At 43.8% G+C, this 24,331-nt stretch overlaps 1 protein-coding gene across 1 annotated transcript in view; it reads left to right on the top strand.

Annotated features, from left to right (window-relative positions):
• Positions 1–24,331, top strand: part of SNED1 (sushi, nidogen and EGF like domains 1) — a 90,460-nt gene that overhangs the window by 10,598 nt on the left and 55,531 nt on the right. Inside the window, exons 2-3 of the mRNA XM_084847035.1 lie at positions 21,626–21,913; positions 22,504–22,644. Coding sequence (XP_084703161.1) covers positions 21,626–21,913; positions 22,504–22,644 — 429 coding nt within the window. The remainder of the gene's footprint in view (positions 1–21,625; positions 21,914–22,503; positions 22,645–24,331) is intronic.

Raw genomic sequence — 24,331 nt, 5'->3', positions numbered from 1 at the left:
GCTGTGTTTAATTTGCACATTTGAATATAATTAATGAGCAACTCGGCACTGGTAAGACTTCATCCGGAATATTGTGTTCAGTTCCTGAGCTCTGATGCCTGGAAAGATGTTGACAAGCCCAAAAGAATTTGGAGAAGAGCAATGCTGAATCTACAGGGTGACATGAGGAAAGACCAAAGGGTGGGAGGGGATGGCTTCCCCCTGTCAAAAAGGAGAACAAATGAATTGGGTGGGTGCCAGAGGGGTGGGTTTCATTAGGTTGGCCATTTTTCAAATATTTAAAAAAATGTGTCACAAGAAGGGGAACGATCCTTTGACAGGGTAAGAGATGCAATGACTTTACACAAAGGCAGATTGTGGTTAAATATTATGAACATTTAGAAGGTTTCTTGAACATCTCAAGAAAAAGTTGGCTAGGCATCTGGTGAGGATGCTTCATATTATTCATTTGCCACGTTTGTATCTCATACTTTCCCTTCAAAAGTCCAAGGGGGTGTACATGAGGTTCTTATTTTATTCCTGCAGCAATTCTCTGAGGTAGGTTAGGCTAAGACATTATGACTCCCCCAAAGCCACCCAGTAAGCTTTATGGCTGAATGGGCATGTGAGGTTCTGTTTCCTACATCAGAACCCAGCCGTGTAGTCCCTATGCTGCACTGGCTTTTGGCTTTTGTAGGAAAAAGAGCTGGTTCAGTTCAGGGGCTGAACTATTATTCGATGCCCTCTCACAGTTGGCTGTATTTATCTTACCCAGTAAATGAGGTGATAAACCTGCTTCTGGATTATGCCACTTTAGACTGCAGGGCTTACATGTTCCTTGGTTTAATTTTTTTATTCCCCTGCATGTAGAAAACTAGCAGGTCAGGGAGAAGGCTAGGCTAGAACCCTTCTCCCTGACATCTAGTTTTCTATGAGCGGGGAATCTTTTTCCTCCTTGCCTTTTGCCTTGGCACAGCAAACCACTCTGTTCTATGGGAAACTGCTGTGGAGGGTGCTATGATGGAAACAGAAACTCCAGACATCTAGAGTTGATTCTGTTTTCCCCTTGCTTTTTTTCCTGCACAGATTATTCCCTGTTCTTTTGATCATTGTTGGCTTTTGAGTTTCCACTGAAATCAGTATATTTGCCTTTTTGTTCAGCTGCTGAAAATCTTGATGATCAATAAAAACTGTTAGTTGCTTTAACTTGCTTATAAGATACCATAGGTTAGAAATCTTAAAAATAGAGTTTTCAATTTTGGATTCCTATGTATTTAAACAAGAGGAAAAACCACTGATCCATGAGGACTTTTTTTTTTCCTGCTAAGTAAAGCTCATTGAGTCTTTAGTTCTTCAGAAGAAATGTTGCAGCTTTGACATAGGAAAATATCATATACTTTAAAACCAATTTGGTACTTGTGTTTAGTGGAAGAATAAGATGTGCAGCACAATTCTATGCTTGTTTACTCAAAAGTAAGGCCCACTGTGGTCAATGGAGCTTACTCCCAGATGCATGTGCTTAGGATTTTGGCCTGAAAGTGTACAGGGGGTAACTATCTATTTTGATAGTTCTGAACAGCAACTATTGTTAGAGTTCAAGAGGTTGAATCTTAAATCCAGGTTCTTAGGGAACCCTGTACAACCTATGTGAACTTTAATACTATCCCACCAGAAATCCATAGCAGTCAGCACTTGCAAGTTGCTTGGGCATGCTGTGAAATGCCCAGGGAAAGATTACACATTCCCAAGCCTGAGGCTGTCCCCCACTCAGCCTATTAAGTTCTGACTGCCATCTCTACTTGCTCCTTCCAACCACTGTTCCTTAATTTTCGGAGGCTCCTGGGGATGGTTTCCTCCCTCCTATATCTCTAGGTACGTACTCCTCTCTGGCAGTTTAAGCATGTGGGTCTTTTGCACCCAAGCCCTTCGCTACCGTTGATTCACACCAAGATTGGAGGGTGTAGAATGGCTAGTTATTCTGCCATTTTCAAAGTGCTGTGTGCCTCTGGAGTCTAGCATGGTTTTACACTGCACACCTTCCTTGGAAGCCCAGCTTGCAGATGCAAAATAGCCTGCTGTCAAAAGCATTGTGCCACTGGGCTCTAATAGTCACAGATCACTGTGGTAATGTGGTCCTTGTGCTTGCATTCTGAAATTCATAGATCCTTGTGCATCAGTAGTTGGCACTGTGTTTTTAAAACCCTGGTTGTCTCGTATGCAACCTGAAAGGACACCCATTAAAATAAATGGGACATGTAAGATTAGGATTGCAGCTCAGCCCTGGATTACTGCTGGTTGGGCTGCATGTCCTCCAGAACACAAATAGGCTAGACTATATGGGGGAGCTGAGATTATAGTAAGAGGCCTAGCAATGCCCTGAAAACATCACCTGCCTACAACATATGAAGCTGCCTTACAGTGAATCAAACCATGGGTCCATCTGCCCCAATATCATCTACTGGCAGAGATCTCTCCTACACTGGAAATGCCTAGGATTGAATCTATGGCCTTATATTTATATGTGCAAAGCATCTAGTCTATCACTGAGCTGGGCTTCCTCTCCAAGGCTGACTCTTCAAATATGACCATAACCAAGACTATATTTCTGTGCATTGCACAGCACATCTCAACACTTCTCAATTAGAAAAAAACACCTTGTATCTGTTTCCTATAGTTCCATCCTAAAATAAATTTAAAGCAAAGGTCTACCAGAAATAACCACTGTTTCCTAATAAAGTTGAGAAATTATGACCACAGTTACTAATCAAATAGAGCCTTGTAAATATAAATATGCTACATTTTGGGAAACTTTGAATGTATCTGATTCCAAAAGAACGTTTTGAAAATCAAATTGTGGTTTTTATAAGCAAATAATTGGTATGTGAACTATATACAAGATACATAATATGATTTGGTACAGTTCTGAAATACTGCTTCTTTCCGCATGGACTGTCATTCAGGATCTGTGTCTGCCAGCCTTGCATGCTTATCATTGCTTATGTCCTGTGGCTGTCCATGGTCTTTCCCACCATAGCTAATAATGGCTTAGGGCTCAATCCTATGCATGTTTACACAGAAAAAAGCCCAACAACTCCCAGCATCCCCCAGCCAGCTTGTCTCGCTGGGAAATGCTGGGCGTTATAGGACTTTCCTGTCTAAATATACATAGGGTTGCTCCCTTAATTTGTATTATGTCGAGCCAATAGTTACAGTACCACACCGAATATACTTCTCTTCCATATATGTTCCATCCCAGATATCTATCCACCTTCCTGCTCGTGGTGGTTTTCTTTAGCCAGCACCCTGTTGTCACTTCCAGATTCAATAACGTTATTTACTCAACAATATCTCTGTTGTACTAGTTGGCTGTTGCCACGTTGGATAGTAAGACTGAACATCTTTGAACTTCTACTGGCAGCATTTCATCATCTTGTACATTTCAGCTTGCGAGAGCATCAAAGCCTTCTGTAACATTTTGGTTCATATCCTGCCAATGCTAATCAGTTATTTAGCTCCCTTATTCAGCTGCATGTAGACTTTGCTGTCACCCATATTCCAGCTGCCATAAGGATCCCAAGCAAGATGTACTTACAGCTTAATCTCTTCGTGAATAAGGGTAGACCACAAACATGACCACAGTGTACTGAATATGCAGAAAGCTTTGCCAAGTCTCTGCTGTACAGAATTTGAACTTCCAGTAAATATTGTTGTCCTTGAACAGGGCCAACCCAAGACATTTTGCTGCCGAAGGTGCAGCACCCAGTGACATTAGGGATGTATGAGAAATTCAGTTCAGATCAGAATTTACCCAGTTCACACCTCCCAGAACTGAGCATGGACCCAAAGCAATCTGTGGTCAAAGTTCATGCATTTTTGAGCTTGTGATGCGATTCAGGAACAAACAGAAATCCACTCAGAAAATGCATCCTTTTGAAAAATGTATCCAAACACAACTTTAATCAATGGGAGGAAAACGGGGACATTTAAAAAATGTGCACAATTTATGTATACATCTGGGAAATTGCACATGAAATACACACATTTTTTTGTGCAAACCCCCCACCCCACCCTACCCCAAAGCTCTCAATTTGATGTGGACACGAGTCAGAAGGAACTTTGAGGTGGAATTTGGAGAACCTCCATGTGCTTGAGTTATGCTGATCCCTAAATGGCATGCCCCACCCTGCAAATCAAGGTGTGTAGTACCCAAAGCCAGCCAAGTTATTTTGGCACATGAGACAGAACAATCCACAAGCACCTCTTCCCCACCCGGACAGTAAAAACCGTGTAATAATTAATGGCACAATCCTATGCACATTTAGACAGAAAAATGTCCTACAACTCCCAGCATCCCTCCAGGCAGCCATGCTGGCTGGGGCACACTGGGAATTGTAGGACATTTTTTCTTTCTAAACCTAACAGCTACTGTTTCATGACACCCAAAATCAGCTGCATATTAAAATGTTAAAAGACAACCCAAAATATAATAAAACAAATGGCAGCTCACTGAGATGGGTGAGATCCTGAACCCATCTTTGCAACATTTCTGTGTTGTAAAGGGATAGAAAATTGCATCCAGCACGCCACATAGCTTTAGGGCCTGCTGTTATGATGGATACACCAAACAAAATGCTTATTCTGGTGGGAGTGGAAAACCGCTTGTGCGTAGGTGTGTATTTGTCAGGAGTTGAACCAATACAGAGAGGCAGGATAATGTGACCTTGATGAGAAGGAGCGACAGAATGGAGATCTGACCTGAGCTGGCAAAACATTGAGTGAGGTATCCATTTCTACTGACTATTTCTGAGCTCCTAGTGAGAAGGAGGTATGCCATGTCTCTTTTAAAACACTGCCCATTTTGCAGGGAGTAAGTATCCATTAGCTGAATTTGTGGGAAACCGAATATTTTCACTGTTGTGCCCATGAAGGTGAATGCTCTGGTGATTGTTGTTGCACGTAATAATTGAGATTTTATATAGCTCATATAATGTAAGTGAAGAAATATAAGTAAAATCGATAAAATAAATCCACCTCCTAATACTTGGACTAGTAACACTGAGGCAGGTCGAGACACTTATTCTTAAAAAGCAGCTTGAAAAACCAAACCAAGATTTATTCTTCACAGTAAATGAAAATTGACGTGCCAATCTCAAAATTCAGCCATGCACTACAGGAGCGGTAGTTTTTGCTTCTCTTCCTGCCCCCATTTCGATAACGAAAGAAAGGGTTTACAGGCCCACAATGGTGCTAGGCGGAAAGAGAGCCCCCCCTTCTCCCACTCACAAACCACCCAAATGCCACTGGCTCTGCTAGAATCTATTCTTGAAAACTCTTTAATTTCACTTCTCTCATCTTATTTCTTTGCTTCACCAGTTTAATCCTTCCTTTTGTTACCCTAATGTGTTGGGGTGTAGTTTTGTAGGTTGTAATAGTATTATGTAATAATTTTATAATCCACCTGAGAGCCAGCCCAGCATATGTTTTTGGAGAACATTCATTAGTTGTATACGGTTTTTCCTTTCATTGCTTGTTGACAGTGAGTTTGGGTTGGGGGGGGTCAATAAAATGCACATCCCTCTCGCATACTTCAGCACCCCTATGCAGACCACACTGGCACAGCTCCAATTTGTACAGAATGGCTGTAAAGTGCTCCTATCCTTTGTAACAGAGCCAGACTTTTAGTGGGTTGCCTTTGGCAGTGCTGTAAAAGGCAACACCAAGTGCAAGGCAAAGATGAGTCAGGCTAAGAAAGTCCGCGCTAGATAGATTTTCTTGGTGCAGTAAAGATTTTCTTCCTCATGGAACATTAACGGGTCTCTCAGAGGGGCTAAAACCGCCCCACCCCCACCCCAACGTCATATCTGCAAACTATGCTTTAGCCTCACAGCCTGCACAGCTGGTCCCAGTCACTGATAAGGACTTATTCCTGGCACTGGAGATGCTAGCAGTTGTCCTCTTTCATGCAAGGAGACAATGGAACAAATCCTTCAGTGTCGTGATGCACACAGCATCCTTGAGCCCCCACTGTCTCTGTGATCTGTCTCACTTCTGCTTTTTTCCAGGGCGGTATGGAAGGGGGGCTCCTTTTCAATATGGTGCTTGCAAATGGTGGAGGGAAACGCGCATGTGTTTTAAATCCAGATACTTGCCAGAACCAAGACATTTTAGCACCACCATAGGTAAAGTATTTTTAAATTGCTTCCTTTCTTGCCCCTTTGCTCTTCAGCAGGATGGGGAACATGTGGCCCTCCAGATGTTGGTGGACTGCAGTTCCCATTAGCCCTAGCCAGCATAGCCAACGGTGGGGGATGCTGAGAGATGCAGTCCAACAACACATGTAGGGATGCACATTCCCCATCCCTACTCTTCAGCTCTCATTATGGAAGAGGTCGTAGCCCAGTGACTCGCACACAGCCATTCTGTGCAGGAGGTTGTGGGTTCAGTCCCAGACATCTCCAGTTAAGAAAAGGGTCAGATATCAGGTGATAGGAAAGACCTTTGCCAGACACCATTGATGGCTGCTACCAGTCAGAGTAAGCAATACTGGGCTAGGTGGACAAATTGTCTGGGTTCGGATGATCACAGGGAGGGGGGAGGTCATTGTGGCTTCTCCCCCCACACATACACCCTTGTGCATGCCGAGCGCACCCACTGTTTACATAATTGTGCTGCCCAGACTGCAGCACAGGTTGGCATGTTGTCCAAACGCGGTACAGTGGGGGTGGCTTTGTACCCTCCCTACAATCCACGACTTGCAGTAGGGGTTGTAAGGTGGGTATGAAGCTACCCTACCGCACACCATGTTCGGACAACATGCCAACCCATGCTGCAGAGCAGGTAATTATGTAAAGAAGGGTGAGCGCAGGGGGGTGGGGAGAGAAGCCACAATGGCTTATTTCCCCCCCTGCAATTGTCCGAACACCCCCACTGACTGGATTCATGTGACCATGGAGGGGGAAATAAGCCATGATGGCTTATTTCCTCCACCACACATGTTGCGGGGATTTTCGTAGTTACCCTCACTGGTGCAGCTTGTCATGTCATGTGAACCACTGAGGGTGGCTTGTTGCCGTGGTTAACAAGCCACCCAGAACGCATGGGCACATGTAATTCGTATGTGCTGCAGGGGAAATAAGCCACCATGGTTTATTTCCCCTGCCGTGATCATGCAAACAGGCCCATAGTCTGATTTGGGGTCAAACTACACATTACTTTAAAGAAGTAGTTGGCAGCCCATGTCTTTTTTTTTATTCAGAAGTCAGTGCAGAGGACCTGATCTGGATTGGCACCCTAGTGTGTGGGGATTCAGCCCTTTGTCCGCCACTGTGGTCCTGATCTGAAAATGAATTTTTAAAAAGTGATCCATTTTGTTTAAATGGATCACTTTTTTTGGTGATGTAAGTTGCAGGCACCGGCCCCCTGATCTGTACTGGGACTGCAGTGAGACCAAAGGGTTAAAGCCCCCCCCACACACACACACACACATACACACATTAGGGTCCTGATCCAGATTGGGCCCCCTGTACTTACTTTTTAGCAAAAAAGGGGGGGAAAGATGAAGCTGGTATGTCCCCATCGTGTAGTTTGACCTTTAGTATAAGGGCAGTTTCCTGTGTTTCAAAGTATTCCCGCCTCCCTGCATTGGTTCATCCATTTCTTGTCAAGCCCAGCCTACCTCTTTCACTCTCACACACGTTCAGACAAGATAGTTTACTATCTCCTCCTGGCATTCTTCAGTTCTTGCCTCTGTCCAGGACTATATGTGTGTGGGTTTTGCTTTTGTTTGGTTTTATTGCATATGAGCACAGGGGGTGGGAGGACCACAGAAGGTGGTAACAGGTTCAGAGTTCAAATGAGGTGTGCTACACTCTAATAATCTCCAAGTCCATCTTGTGAGGAATTCTAATAGGGTTACATTTTGTGCAGGGGGAAATCACTTAGCTTTCCAGATACATGGCCGGTGCCCTCTGTTCTTTTGGGTTTTTAAGAAAAATAAGCCAAAAACATGTAGTGGCGGGATCTGGCATTTTTTAAATGACATCATTTCAGTTGAATGATGTTCCCAAAGCATAGATCGGCTTTCTTAATAATTGCCCTTAAGAGCTTGTCCTGGGGATTCTTGATTCCTGTGCTGTCACTGGAATAATACAAGCATTGGTAACAATACATTTCCAAAGCATGTGGTAGGGGACGCTCTTAATATGCATGTCTCTCGTATTGGGGTGGGGGGAAAGCTCCAAGGAAAAACTGCACAGGTATATCAGAAAGGAGGCAAACAGGCTGTGAGTGTTTCAGGAGCTACGGTTGGCTAACTCTGTGTCTGTGCCCTCAGCCTCTAGCTACTTATATCTACGAATTCTATCCTGAATTAAGAGCAATGCTGCACATTGTAGAAATACAAGGTACCAAGTAATGCAGCAGCAACTCCTCCCACTTCAGGAGGTGAATGTGCTTCTTCCCATTTTCACAGGTATTAACAGCAGAAGGTTTAAGCTTCAGTTTCTATTAGTGTGAGATTTCGGAGCTGACCCCTACAGTCTGCACTGCATATGTTCTCCTTAGCAATGTTTTATTTGGCAGCAACCACGTGGGGCTGACTCCAGGGAACTAGGATGCACTAAAATAAAATAGTTTGATGTATGGGTCCTTTGGGAGGGAGGGGTGTAACTGTAAAGGAGGTTTTACCTCATTAGCATACTGAACTCTGGTTTCCACTCACTGCTGTGGTGGGAGTTGCTATATGAAAGGTCTGCTAAAGCTCCCTTTCCTCACAAGCTTCAGGCATGACTGTGTTGTGCTTTTGCCTAGCTTTTCTAGGAGGCAAAATTGATACCATTGCAACAGTGCTTTGTAGTGAAGAATCTAAAGGGGCCTAAGAGTGATCTTAAAATTGCCAGCCCACCCCCCACCCCCACGCCCCTGCAAAGTTTGCGATGTATATTCTAGGCTAGCTGTCCCCAACCTGATGCTCACCTGGTGTGTTGTACAAGTCCCACAATCCTCAGCCAGCATGGATTGTGGGAGTTGCAGTCCCAGTACATATATAGGAGGGCACCAGGTTGAGGAAGGTTTCCGTGCTATGATGCTTAGCGTGCTGTGAAAGATTGAACGATTTTTTAAAATCTTCCTGGCATGTCTTACATTTTTTCTGAATTGCACTGCTGAGATAAACCAAGTTCCGCTTGTTGAATCCCTCAAATTGGCAAGAAAGGGGGGTGGAGGGGGGAAGAGGAGGAACATCTCAAACCTGACGCTAAAAATGTAACAGAAGCTCTTAAGTTTTTGGTCCTAAACTATTGAAGCTTTTTTGTCCTCCACTTTCATAGTTCTGAGAAAGCCTAGTATTCACCTTCCTCCAGGACTTATTTTGTGAGGGTGAGGCATTGGGTGAAGCTTTTGGCTAGGGTGGCCACTTAGATGTTGCCAAAAACGAGGAAATTCATCACCAAAAAAAGAGGACAAAAGAGGTCTCCGATTACTGCAACTGCACTAAGTCTTGCACACTTAACTGGGAGCAACTCTCATTGAGTTCAGTGGGATTTTCTTCTGGGCAGGCAAGCATAGGAATGCACTGTAAGAGATAAATTGCAGAGGAGTAGCCGTTTTGGACTGTTGCAGCAAAAACAACAGACTCCTATGACACCTTAAAGTCTAACACGTTTCTGATAGATGTAATTGCCAAAGTGGCCTTTGGCCCACTAGTGCTTATTGCCATCAAACATTTTATTAGTCTTTCAGGCAGCCTTCCCCAACCTGGTGCCCTCCAGATGGCAAGGGGATGCTAGGAGATGGAGCCCAACATATATGCAGGGCACCAAGTTGGGGAAGGCTACTTTAAGGTGTCACAGTCAGAATATTCCCAAGCACCACTTGTTGGTCATGTTTCTACTAAAAGAAAATCGTGGTAATCTTGTGTGGGAGTCCTTTAGAGATTTCAAATGGCTCTTGTGTTGCCAGTTGTTTGAGCTGTTGAAGCAACTGTGCTATTGTGTGTTCTTAAATGTCAGCTGACAGAGAAGGGCGCCACATGTTTTCCAGCACGTTAAACTGATGTTTACTCGTTGTTTTCCTTGTCCTCCCCCACCCCACCATGAGTGTTAATAAGCTGCAGGGTTCACCCAGAAGATTGTGCTGTTCTCTGCACCACTGAATGAAGCTTGGGAATGTTCTATTTTTATCTTTAAAGACATTGGCTGGGATGTGACAAAAGCTCATCTGGAATAAGTAAAGTCGTTTGTTCAGTTGTGAGGCTTTGACTTTTCCAGATAAAGAGAAAACTTCTAACTGTAAATGGGAGAGGCCCATTGCTCCATAAGAACACCAGCTGCCATTTTGAGAAGATGGATTGTGTTTCTTGCATGAGATACATGGGTGGTGTCCAGATCAGCGTGTTTGTGTGTTACTTGTTGGATCTCTTCTCTAGGGATTAGGTTTTATTTGGCTTGGGAGTGTTTTTTTCCTCCATGGTGTTTCTGGGTTCAATTTAGATTCCCCACCCCCAATTGTTTTTGCTTTCATATGTTGTGTTTATCATTTTCTTGGTTAGTTTCTTTTATAGATTCTGAAAACAATTTCTTCCTGAATGCATCATCCATGACACATGTAATCAGCAGGTGGCTCTCTAGAGCTTTGACAAATGGCAACAGTTAGAGACGGGGGCACTCTCTGGGGAAAGCCTGTGAACTCCTTCCTGGAATATCTGCAAAGTATGGATCTTGTGATTCATATACCTCTACTTCATACATATGTGGAATGCATCTGCATTTGATTTCAACATGCATTTTCAAAAAAGAATCTAAATGCAACAGCTTTCAAAAATAGTTATTTATAAACTGGAAGCCACATTTTAAATACTTCTTTTTTTATGTAGTTCAGCCAACTCTGATAAAATATAAATATTGAGAGCACCCACCATGCATCTCCAGCTGAGTCCCACTGTTGAGTGGACTATACACTGGCCTGGAATATGTGTGTTGCTGGCTCTGTGAGTATTGCAGATTCCATCCCCCAAAGGAAGGTATACACCAGGCAAATTGGAAGCAAACCAGAGGAAGCCATATAGTCATGTGCAGTTCCTCAGCAGCCTCTTATGTTCACTACCATGGAAATAGAGGCTATTGGACTATATGGCTAATAGTCTGAGCTTGTTCAGATGACCCAGCAGCCCATCTTGGGTTACTTAACCTTCAAGGAGCTGCAGCATGTGCTAGCTGCCGTTATGAATATGCAACCCCCTAACAGAGGTTGCCCTGTTCCGTGAACCTGACCGGCAGGAGTTAAACAACCCTCGCATAACCTACAGTCTGTTGGAGGGTTATGTGAGGGTTGTTTAGCCCTCAAATAACTCCCATCAACTGGGTTTGCATGGCATGACAACTGCCAATAACCCCCAGTCAGGGCTTACATTTAATAATGGGGACTGGCATGTGCCGCAGCTCCTCAAGGATTAATTAACCCACGATGGGCTGCCATGTTGTTCAAACTGGTCACTGAGTAAGCATGCGGTCTGTGTCTCCAGAAGCTCATAGTCTAGGACAGCCTTCCCCTAACTGGGTCCCTTCAAATGTTTTCTCCTGCATCTCCCACCATCCTTGCCCATTGGCCATGATGGCTAGAACTGGTGGGAGTTGTAGTCCAAAGCATCTGGAGTGGCCGAAGTTGGAAAACGCTGGTCCGGAGTAACAATTCACAGCTATCTCCAGGATAAGCTTGAGTGAGGCTGGAATGCAATCCTAAACAAATTTGCATGTAAGTAAGTAATGCTTATCTAGATGGAGTTTATTTACCAGGAACTTTACTTAGGACTAAGGTCTTATTTTGTCATTTAAAACTGTAAAGGATGAGAAGTACCTTTTGAGTTGGTATCAGTCCCATGTTACAGCTTTGGGCTTCTTCCCATGGAGCTTTTATCCTGCTATTGAGATTGCTCACTCATGGAAGGTAGTGGGCCCTTTAGATGACGTTGTTAACCTCTAGTGCGTCTCCTGCACTACATTACCTTTATTCCATTTTTTAAAAGTTTGGAGATAATGAGCTATCAAATTACCCTGCTTGTGTTCCGCTTGAGTTTTCTCCATGAAAAAGGAAGAAGTAAAAGTTGCAAGAAGAGGAGCTAGATCAATGAAACATATGGAAGACTCAGATAAAGGGGAGAAAGAGGGGGAAAGGGGAGGAGGAAAGGAAGCACGTGTAAAGGGAATCCGTTGTGATCCTGCCTTTAAAACAGAAGCAGAAAGCCCCATTTTAAATGTGGGATTTTAGGCTAGTGTAGAGATGCTCTTTATATCATGCGAGTGTTTTCTCAAGTTCCCCAGTGTATGTATGCTGGAAGGATTTCTACACATATCTAATGGTGAGCAATACATGAGTCTGCTGGGAATACATGGGCATTACTGCAACCTGGTGTCACACTGTGGCAAATAAAACTCTTCAGTTTAGGCCTGTAGTAGCTGTTTGCTGTGACCTCCTGTTTATTTTGTGGATATGCTCCTAGCATCTAAATAAGCTGAGTTGCTTTGAAAATCCCAACAAAATTTAGGCAGCTCTTTCTGAAAATCTTGGCTTCTACTTCATCCCATATTGCTTTAATAATAGGAAGAATGTTCCCATGTGGACATTAAAAGGTTACTAAGAATTTATGAAACAGTAATCTTATTCCCCTTAGTCATGGCAATAACTCAACATGTGTTTACACAGAAGGGGTTGCCTCATACAAAATGCTGACCTGAGGGGTTGCTATACCAAATTCTTCGGCAATATGTTCGGGTAAGCTCTAATCCTAATGTCCACAACATGCAGGGGTTTCATTTTCATTTTTCTCAAGCTGGGAAATAGGGTAGTGATGAGCAGCAATGTGTGAAAAATGTTTTGGGATTGCAGTCTTTATCAGAAATATATATATGGATCCAACTGGGTAGGGATGTCAAAAGGAGTCACAACTAGAGTGAATTTTCTAGCTCTTTTTGCATTCCCTCTCTTGCAGAATTTTGTAACTGTATAAAGCAGAACCCCAGTTATGAATTGATGAGATCATTCAAAACTCTTCTGGTTATCTGAATTCAGGACCCATTCATATTTGGCAGCTGTGGTAGTTACTCTGGGCTCAAAGAGTACTGTGAATAGGCTTCACTGTGTACATCCTTTCCATATAACCTTGCCTTAGAATAACCCAGCATAAATCAAGTGTTTATCTTTGCTCTGTCTAAATATTTCAGATGTGCCCAGATCATTTGGTGTATTGCACAAAACCTTCTCTTCTCTTGACCATCCTCACCAGCACAAAGATCTTACATTTTATTTGGAATGCTCTAACTATGTAGGCTTGGCATTTAACCAGTAAATAATCCTTGGTCAATTTGACGGATCAAATAATGTCAAATTGCCAAGTATTTAAAGCATTAATGCATTAGAACAACAAAAAGAGAATAATGCTAGCTTCACAAATTATTGTCTTCTAGAAGACTCCAGAGTCCAATCACTTCCAAGAGCTTTACAAAGCACCATGCCAGGACATCTGGAGGCCTCCTTCCACACACAGTAAATCAAGTGGGTTTGGTGATGGTCCTGACCCTGTGACACTCATGTCTAGTGTAGGGTTGCCAGCTTTGCTTACAAAAAGTAGGGTACTTCAGATTAAGTGCCTCTGGGCATGTGTAGCATGCCTTTATAAAGAAAAGGCTTCCCTGCTTATTTGGAGAATGTGGAATTTGGCATCCTGCACTCAGCCTGCCATGGACCCATATAAATTGACTGGGGTTGGACAACACAACCCGGATTGTCATGAGTTATGCTAGCAACTGCCTCTTGCATAACCTTAAAACAGACCCTGGGTTCTGCAAGGGTTGTCTAACCCTCATATAACCCATGCTTGCTGGGTTCACACGACACAACAACCCCTGAATAGGGGTTGCATATTCAAAATGGTGGCCGCATGCACCCCGCATGCAATGCAGCCTCACCCAATGCAGCCATGCTGGGCTGTCATGTCTTGCGAACAGCCTCAGTATTGCCTGAGAAGGAAACTAGGGTAAACTGGTAGGCAGTCCTTTGATTGAGGGGGAGAAACTCAGGCACTACTTGGGCTGTTTTGTCTGCACAGCCTCTGTGCAGAATGCATAGAATGCATGGTGTTGCCTTGCCAAATATGTATTGGAAAATGATGGTAACCACTTCCATAGCCCTCGTGTTAAGGGGTGGAGCTATATGGTGCACAGTGTGCATGCATTTGCATTCTTGGCATTCACATCGCAAGCATGTGCCCTTCGCTACAAATGCAACCTCTCCCATGTAAAATTCTAGCTAGCTAACTGTGCAGACACAGTGATGGCAAAGAAGTAAGCTCTCTCTTCCACCACTGCTAACAACAGGTAGGTCCTAAAATGGACTTTGTATACCATATTGTGGGAGACTTGTCCCAACTCTTCCTCCACAAGCAGCAGGGATGAGATCCAGAAGGCTTCATTGCCTTATGCTTCTTAGTATACCACGGAAGGAAAACAGACTCAAGAAGACCTCTAAAAGTGATTGTATCAACTGTTCAAGTCATTTCCCTATTCCAGAGATTGATTAGGGCTACAACAGGTTGCCAGCCATGCCCACAGGAAGCTCCGTAAGGGCAATGGACTCTAGACCACAAAAGCTTATACCATAATAAATTCGTTAGTCTTGAGGGTGTCACAAGGTGTTTTGGAACCTGTTTTGTTCCATCAGCCTCTGAGGTTAGGATATCCTAAACTGCCCCTCATCCCACCCTGCAGGGATTAGAAGCCCCTATAAACCTAAACCCACCCAGTAGTAATCTGTCTCTGTCCAGGGAATTGTCAACATATTTCCCCACCATCAATCGTTATCCTCCTGCCTAGTAAATGGCCACCAGATCAAGCATATGACCTGCCATAATATAGGGCCAAATATATCTTGAGGCAGACCTAGAGCAAGGACCCTCAATCCTATATTATTATCAGATGACCCCATGATGCCATAGAAAGGTAGGCTGTCATGTGACTTCATGGTATATTTGACTGCAGTTAAATAACGGGTAATGATGTTTGACCACAGTCAGTTGACTAGAGTCCCAACTCTACATGAAAGTTAACATATCGAACAACGGTGAATGTTTACTTCGGGCCTCCTCATCCAGAATGTAAGAAGGGGAGGGCTACGTCAAACCATAGGCCCTCGGAGTCTACTGTTCTACCGAGGCAATAATTTAGTGGTTAATTTTTTAGTTAAGCTCTTGCTCTAGTGAGTGCAAAGGCACTTGAGAAGACCCAAAGGGAGGGACATGTGCAAGGAAACTACATCTATGTAGCCTTTCTTCAGAGATGCCATGATTATGAACATGTGAGGCGGTGACAATATAAGCAAAGGGCCAGAGTTAATCCTGACTGGGTAGGAAGAGCAAATTGTAGGATATGATGGTAGGATTTTGCTATCCCAGTTTGGAGTGAGGAGAGGGAAGGGTTGGAATGGTTCTCTAGGAGACAAAAGTACAGAAAGGCTTTGGAGAGGGGAGAAAGATGTTTGAAACCCCCTTATTTGGCACCCTGAGCATTAGCGTATATGTCCCGGCTTAATAACTTTAACAACTTTAGCAAAAACTCTGGAGTTGATTGCTTTTAGGAATTTTACACTTTATCTTATGCAAAACTTCACTGGGGCTTAGTACCCTCAAAATATGTTTGATGGGGATGTTAAAATATAATGTCTAACTACAGATAAGCTGCTGTGTTTTCAGAAGCATCCATTGTTGAAGCTGCCTTATTTTATTTATTACATTTCTATACTGCCAAATAGTCGAAGCTCTATTTAGTTTGCAAGATGCGGAGATGTATATGGGTAGTAATCCTCTTTGAGTAAAGAAACCAGGCAGCACTAGGGCGTTGCGGGGTCATTTAAACAGGCTATTGATATATGAAATAATAAGGGCTAAAAAAAACCCTTTGCTTTCCTTGTAAATTGATCTCCTTCCTTCAACTACATTCCTGCCCATTGTTCACCCTCCACCCTTATATTCACCATGAATTTTTATCTGTCTAATATAAATCTCAAAAACAATGAAAGCTCATTAGCTGCCAGTATTTTACATGATTTGGTTCCAATTGAAAATTGAATTGCCGAGTTTGATGAGCTAATTTTAATGGAGTCTACTTTTGTTTGGGTCATAAGACGTTGTCCTAAATCTGCCCTGTTAACGTTCATGAACAGTGCCAGAAATTATATTGACACTCTCACCTTTTGCCTGTGCCAGTTCTATTTCATTGGGTCAAAATGGCTCTTCTTTACAGCTCTTGATTAACAGCTAGCATGACCTCCGCGGTAGATTATTTATAACCTCAGTTCTACATCTCTCCTTCCTTCCTTCCTTCCTTCCTTTCTTTCTTTCTTTCTTTCTTTCTTTCTTTTTTTCTTTCTTGACAGACCAGTTCTGCACTGTATATGAGGCACATTGTACAAAATATTCAATTTATGTTTTTGTATGTTTTATACAGCAGAATTAAGAACTGAGTCTGAATTATAAAAAGATGACTTTGCAAATTTTGGGAGAATGCTTAGGACCACAGCCAACATAGCCAATGGTCAGAGATGCTGGGAGCTGTAGTCCAACAACATCTGGGGACTAAGGTTGGGAAAGGGTGGGCACATATTCAACATCCCATGTATCTTAGAATTGATTCATGCTGGGCCTCTCCCTAGGAAGTAGTTTTTTTCATGAAGCCTTTCTTGGGTTTGCCAAGGCTGTGGCAAGTGGGTACATAACTGAGTAACTAAAGAGCCAAATGAGACATGACTTTTCACACTTCTGGGATGGGAAAAAAGTATCGGGGGGGCAGTGTTATACTCTCCTCACTCATGAGCCCATTAGACTGCATACACACACACGCATGCGCACGCACACACGTATGAATGATGCAGAAACAAAAGCAGCTAACATGGCTGATCCCTTCTCACCTAGTTTGGCCAGTTAGTATCAGTACATTCTGTCGTCATGTCTATCATTTAATTTCCAAAGCCAAGTACAAAAATTAGGGCTGCAACACAATCCTATGCATGAAGTAACTCCCACTGAGTTCAGTGGAACATACTTCCAGATAAGTATGCAGAGAATTGCAGCCTTTGTGAATTAACTGGGTAGATTAACTTGCACAACTAGGGAAAGTGCCCCAATTAATTGGGCAGCAGATTTTGGTGGCGGCAGTGGTGGTGGTGGTGATGATTATGAGTAATTATAAAAACTGCAGATGGCAATCAGCTGAGAACAGAGAGCAAAGACCATCTCAGAGTCTGCTGCAGCTGGACTCTCCCCTCCCCAGGCAGGGCCATTATCACCAATTGCCCTGTGGGAAGGATTCCAGGAGAGAGAGGCAGGCAAGCAAAAACCCTGCAGGACCCTGCTCCAGATGGTCTGTCTCTCCCTTCCCCCATAGAGCTTTCTACCATCAGCTGCCCTGTGGAACAGATCCTTATGAGTTGTTTTTAATTTTGTTTTAGAATTGTTTTTATTACTGTATTATTTACTTGTTATTATTATTAATAATAATAATAATAAATAAGCACTGTCTTTAAAAAGCAACATTCCCTCTTTTCTGTCCCATAAGAAGGAATGCCTCTTTTAAGATGATGCCTGCTCCAATACATGAGTGCATTTTCTAAAAATGATGCTTCTTGCATCAGAGCTAAACATTTTACCCAGTGGAAGTGTAATTCAGTAAGGGTGCAATCCTATGCATGTTTACACAGAAAAAAAATCTTACAACTCCCATCATTCCCCAGCCATCCATTTTTTCTGTCTAAAGATGCATACGATTGCACCCTAAGGCTGCAATTCTCTACACACTTTCCTGGGAGTAAGCCCCATTGAACTCAGTGGTCTTACTTCTGAGTAGACATGAATAGGATTGCACTCTAAAGCTCATATGTTAATTGACTAAGATTTCTCTAACTGGGTGATAGACCTGTCAGAGATACCATGTTGGCTGAAACTGGTCCTTATTGTGACTGTTTCTGTTAGCCAAACAATGCTCCTCTTTAAGCTGTATCTCTTCCAAAGCAGAATGCATGCATGTTTGATGTTGTTTGGGTTAAACTGTCTTTCATCTGTTTTACATCCACAGAGGCATTGGATCCTTCCTTTACTTTGCTGTGCTCAGCTGTACAGAGATGCTGTGATTTGCAGGCTCTGTTAAGATTCCAAGCCCATGACTGGCTATTTGCACATACACAGAAAGCATTATTTGAGTTCTGAGTTTGCTCACCAGTGTGAAACAACCTCCTTTCCCCCACCCCCCAAATGTCACACCTGCATCTCAGACCACATTCCATCCACAAACAAGGGCTCAGCTTCTTTCCCCAGCAAAATTTTTCCTGCTGCTTTCTGTACAGGCCAGAGTTCAGAAGGTTTGTGGTTTCTTCTCGTTCCAGAGAAGTGAGTGATCTTTGTGTGCACATGGAACGCGAAGGAGTCACCAAGTCAGAGGGGGCTTCTTGGGGGGCAAGGGACTAACTTGGGCTGGGCTTCTCTTGTGAAATGCTCCTTTGGGCAGAAAGCAAGGCGCTACTTGCAAAGATGTTGGCATGCAAGACGTGGGGGCTCATTTACTAATTCCCTGCCTGCTTTGGAAAACTCTAGGGCAGAGAAAAAGCCATTGACAAATGCTTTCAGCACAGCCTGCCCAACTTAACTGAGCGTATGGTTCAACGTTAGAACCCACTTGTTCCTTGTATTAGACTCTAAGGATGGCAAGGACATTTCTAACTTCGTTGCTTTGCTGCATGTAGATGTACATGCTACAGAAACCATAATATCCTTAAATTACTAAACTATTAACCAAACCAAGGCACTAATAAAAGCTAATCCAAACCAGCAACAAATTGTTGTTGTTGTTGTTGTTCAGTCGTTCAGTCGTGTCCGACTCTTCGTGACCCCATGGACCATAGCACGCCAGGCCTTCCTGTCCTGCGCTCTCTCCCGGAGCGTGCTCAAGTTCATATTCATTGCATCCGTGATGCTATCTAGAGCAACAAATTGGACTGTGTTAAATCATGGGCATTGGAAGGCAATCCTCTCCCTGCTATGAGGGAGAACTGCATGCATAGCAGCTTTCCATCCATCAGCCCACATCATCAGGATTGCAGTGGCTACAGTCGGCGAAAGATAAATTGCATGAAAGAAATAGCTCTAGATCAGAGATGGGCGGCCCTTGGCCTTATTTATATGCATTCAGTGCATCCCCCCCCAGCATCTCCCATACCAGCTGCCACCACTGCTGCAAGGAGAATAAGAAAATGGCAGGCAGGCAGGAGCACACGGGAGCTTAGAGACCCAACAACAGAGAACAGCAGCTAGAGCGACGTAGCATCTGTCAGAAAGACGTTCTAGCTGCCATGTGCCATGGCTGGGCTTCCAAGTTCACAGGTGCACCTGCGTGACAGTCTCTCTCTTATTCTTGCAGTGGCTGCTGGATCCGTATCTGCATGTAGCCCCCAAGAGATGGCCTCCAAGGGACTGTGACCTTTGATGGGAAAAAGGTTGCCTTTTTCTCAGTCAGATATTTTGGGAAATTTCTTTCCAAGCCAGTTATGGTCGTCAAGACTTGGGACACAGACAATATCCATCCACTGTGAGCCAGCCTGTGGACCCAGAAAAGGCTTATGGTGTAGCCGTTCTTGGACTGCACCACTACACAACACAGGCAAAAGGCTGCATGACTGAGTGCTACCCCACATCAAAAAGCTTAGCATTGAAAGCTTAGCAGGTTAAGGAGTAAGTTTCCATTCCAGCCTTCTCTCCCTGGTGCGCTAGCCAGCTACGTGCAGGGAGTTTTGATTAGGGATGGGAGAATTAGAGAAGCGTGACTCGTTGAGTTTCTCAGAGTTCCACCTCAAAGCCTGGTCTGCCTTGTTTCCATTCCCAATTGCGAGCTTTTTGTTGCTGCTGTTTGAATGGGGAAAGTGCACATTTGGGTTCACATTTTTTAAAGTTTGCTCTGAAGTGCGTACCTTTCTCCAATTGACTGAAGGGTAAAAATACGCATTTTCCCAAAAGGCACACTTTTGAAGTGTGTGCTTTTCCAAAGTACACATTTTTTGAACTAGCATTGCAGGCTCAAGAACATGTGAACTTTGGGCAGAATCCAATAGGGCACTTACATCTCCGCTGATTCCCTTACACCCAACCAATTCCTGTCTGCAAGCGTGACCCACCGCTTGCAGAAGGAAGATTTCGTGCTTCCAGGGCAACTGGAAACTAATGAAAACGCTTGTTTCTGGGACAGGACAGGTTAGTAGAGCTTGCATAAGGGAGCACCACCAACCTGTCCCTATTGAGAAATGAGCATTTCTGCTCATTTAAGGGCTTCCTCTGGGAAGCACTACATCTCTGTTGCGTAAGCGGCAGGACCCCACTACTTACACAACAAGCAGCATGGCGCAAGAAAGTCAGCAGAGGCGCAAGCCCCCCCTTGGATTCTACCCTGTGTTTGCAAAATGCACTCACATTCGTGGATGTGAACAGGACAAGTTCTGGTCACAAGCAAATCAACAAAATGCTTGTACATTCCTAGTTTTGATATACGGCGAAAACACTGAAGAGTCCTGTGGCAACGTAAAGGCTAATACATTTTATCATGGCATAAGTTTTTGTGGACTAGTGTCCATTTCATCAGGTGCATGATGTGTAAGGGAGCAGTCCTCCTTGCATTCTGAAGTGTTCCATCCAATGAGGGCTGTGTTGTGTGACTTACTTGAATGTGTAAATTGACAAGTTCTTTACATGGGAAAGCTGTTTGAGATACAAATCCATATTATTGCCTGTCTCCTGTCTCTGTGGTGGCAGTCACAGATTCTGTAGACCCAGGGTATGATACTGATCAACAGGAGCATATGAAAGGGGTGAAACTCTATAGAGTAGTAAGAAAGGGTTTTGCTTCTGAAGGAGGGAGGTGACTTATATCCTGTTCCAGCACGACTGCTCATGTGTACCCAAAGCAACCCTGCTTTGACCTAAGAGATGACCAAAAACCAAAACCCTTGTCAGTCTCCTTGTCCCTTTAGAATACACCTTTTTACCTCTTTAAAACCAGGAAGTGAATGCTTTCTGCTGCCTTCTGAGGTGAGATTGACCCAAATGAACTGCACCCTGTTTGTTCAAATCACTGTGGCAGCTGCAGTTTTCTCAGCTGTTCCTCCTTCCTTTGGCGAATCTCCGGCAGGAGAACAGGGCATGGCTTGTTCTGCCTTCCTTCCCAGACCCCTGAGCTATGGCTCTCTAGCCCTCATATGCATCAAGCAAGTGGCAGGGGAGGAGAGAGTGGGAAGTGGGATGTCTGAAGGGAGAAGCAGTTCCTTAGCTCTTTTTTGGCACACAGTTTTTCATCTACAAGCTAGGAGAGTGGCATGCTTGCACTTCAAAGGCTGGGAAGAGGAATACATATTTTATTTTAAAACATACTTTGTAAATTTTTCTATTGTCTCTGCAGTTTTTTAAATCATCAGTGGGGAGCATGCAAGAGAACAGCCTTGGGACATAGCAATATTCCTTCCATTTGTACAAAGTTAGGGCCAAAGAGGGTTGATTTCATTCAAATCCCCTGATTGTTGACATTCTTTATTTTTCACCATGTCTAACTTTTCCCTGCTTTCTGCCTAGGTAAACAACAATGGAATCATCTCCTTTTTGAAAGAGGTGTCTCAGTTTACACCAGTGGCTTTCCCCATCTCCAACGATCGGCGCGTGGTTGCAGCTTTCTGGGCTGACGTAGATAACCGTCGTGCAGGGCAAGTGTATTACCGGGAAACCAAAGATAAAGACATCTTGGAGAGGGCCACTAAGGACATCTGGCAATATTTCCCAGAATTCCCAGACTTCTCTGCCCAATGGGTATTCGTAGCCACTTGGTACCAGGTCACCTTCTTTGGAGGAAACTCTCTTTCTCCAGTAAGTGGCTGGGGCCAGGGATGTTGATGAAGGGTACAGAATAAGAGGGTTATTTTAGTTGGTATATATTATATTTCATGTTTTGTTGTTGAATTAGGGCAAGATACAAAGTGTAGTAAGCTGTTGAAGAAGCAGACTGGTCTTTATTTATTTCATCCATTTATATTCCACCTCTCCACTATTTAAGTTATCATGGTGGATGAGAAGATAAAATACAAAATACATTCCAATAACAAACACATGCAACCTGCACCCCACAGCTTAACCATGCTAAAGGTATAAAATACAAAACCATAAGAGTGGATAAAACAGCCCAAACACAAAGGGCATCAGAAACAGGCAAGATGGATCAACTATTAAAAGCCTGGATGCCCTTGCCGGAAATCAATGCCTTTACTTTAAATTCCAACTCAGAAGTCTGCCTCTGCTGTAGCTGAACTCTATAGAATGCTGATCCAGAGTTCTCAGAAGGGATAAAAGAGCCTTGATCCAGACCTTCCAGAGAAACAATTTTGCTCTAATAACTAATACTCTGATTCATTATGACATTCCTTCTGGCTTTGGTGTGTGTGTGTGTTTTTTTCTTATAGGTAAATACCTTCCAGATAGTGCTCATCACTGATGGCATGCTTTCCTTCACTATCTTCAACTATGAGTCAGTCACCTGGACCACTGGCATGCATGCCAGCAGCGGGGGAGACCCGGAAGGCCTGGGAGGCATTGCAGCCCAGGTAGACTCCATGGTCACACCTTGCAAGCAAGTCTTCTTTCTAATACATGGTGCACATTCTTCCAGACAATAGTCTTTTTATTGTTTCTCATCAGGATCATGCAATAGCAAGATGATCCCCCCGCAGCCCCAACTTCTTAAATAGCAGCCCTGTATTTCCTCTGTCGCTTCAAAGCTAAAATCACATAGGGGCTTTGTTACAGTGAAAGCACAGCTTTTTTCATTGGTTAGTGCCTTGTAGTTCCTTCCCCTCCTAACCTCAGACTTTTTAAAGAGCCAGCAGTGCTCTAGCAAGTACAGCTCTTCCTTGGTTTTTTCTTTTTTAAAAAATTTCATCTTGATGTGTTCTTTCTTTTAACTGGTGGCTGTTCGGATGTGTGAATTTACCACTAATTGATCTGTGCTTGGCCAGCTGCCGGCTCTCATTTGAGTGTCTCCAGTAAGCAGGAAGTTGCAGGTGTAAAGGAAATAGACACATTTTCAATCCCAGAAATTCAGAAGTGCAAGCTTTTATGACTGTAAACAGAGCAGTAACCACATGCTTTGGATACTGTACAGTGCTTCAGGAACACCCTGCCCCGGTCCAGCCAAAGAGGGAGAGAGAGGAAGTTGAAAAGTTTTTCACCAGGCATCGGCTTGTGACCAAATTTGCGAGAACGTGCTGCTGTAACTCGCAAGGCGATGGAGTGGCTCGGCACGAGCACCTCGCAGCTCAGCATGGCAAAGGCTGCTGCTTGGCTTGAGCTAGCAGAGCTGTGCTCGTTTCACGGAAAGGAGCAGGAGAGTCCAAGATTCTCTTGGATTCACCCTGTGCAGATCAATGGGGATGAAAATAGGCTCAGCATTCTATGTGCTTTCCAGCAAGTGAGTCATGGATATGTGGGGATTGCTGAGAGGCTTTACGGTGCCAAGAGCCATTTGGGAAAAGGGTTGCAATAACTAGACCATCTGATCTCCCTCCCCCCCCCCCCGCTTTTTTTCTTTTAATGCTGACAGTTCAGCATATGTCACAGCCAAGGTCTTTAATCATAAATGACACGCAAAACAGTATGGTATTCCTTCTAGGATGCTGGACTGCTCAGTGTTTGCTTGCATATCTGAAGCAGCTGAACTTGGGGGCCATTCAAAATGGGTGCCCTAGAGGAAGAATGCTTGCATGAAAGCAGACTTGCAAATAAGCCTCCAAAAGTTAGTGGCCCACAAAAATATGTACTAGCTGCCAGCCGATGTCTGTGGCCTAATAGAAATAAAGAACCAGGTTCTGTAAAACTTCCTTGGGTAGCCACAGAGAGATTATTCTTATCACAGGTGGTCAAGCAAGTAGCTATTTACAAGGCTGCCCAAAGAAACTGCTTTCTGAATGTATTTAATACATTCATATCCCTCATTTTTCCTGTGAACATCAAGGTGATGTATATTGGGTTCCCAGGGGTCTCCCATGTGAGCAATGACTAGATCTAGAACCTGAAAGGTTGCTGCATCATGTGACTTCAGACCATAGCCCTGGAACCTGAATGGTACAGGATAAGTGGGGAAAGATATCCAGAACCTGGAAGGAATCTGTCCAAGCAGAACCTCCAGACGGGCAAAGAGGAGCCGTCGTAGTCTCAGTCTAGGGATCAGAAGAACTGTAATGCTGGGGGCTGTGCTGTCTCCTCTGCAAAGTGGCAGACTTTCAGGTGGGAAGT

The sequence above is a fragment of the Heloderma suspectum genome, chromosome 3, assembly GCF_057233095.1.
Source record: "Heloderma suspectum isolate Gila_16-S chromosome 3, 16-S_ref, whole genome shotgun sequence".
NCBI lineage: Eukaryota > Metazoa > Chordata > Lepidosauria > Squamata > Helodermatidae > Heloderma > Heloderma suspectum.
This window is presented reverse-complemented; position numbering and strand designations above follow the sequence as displayed.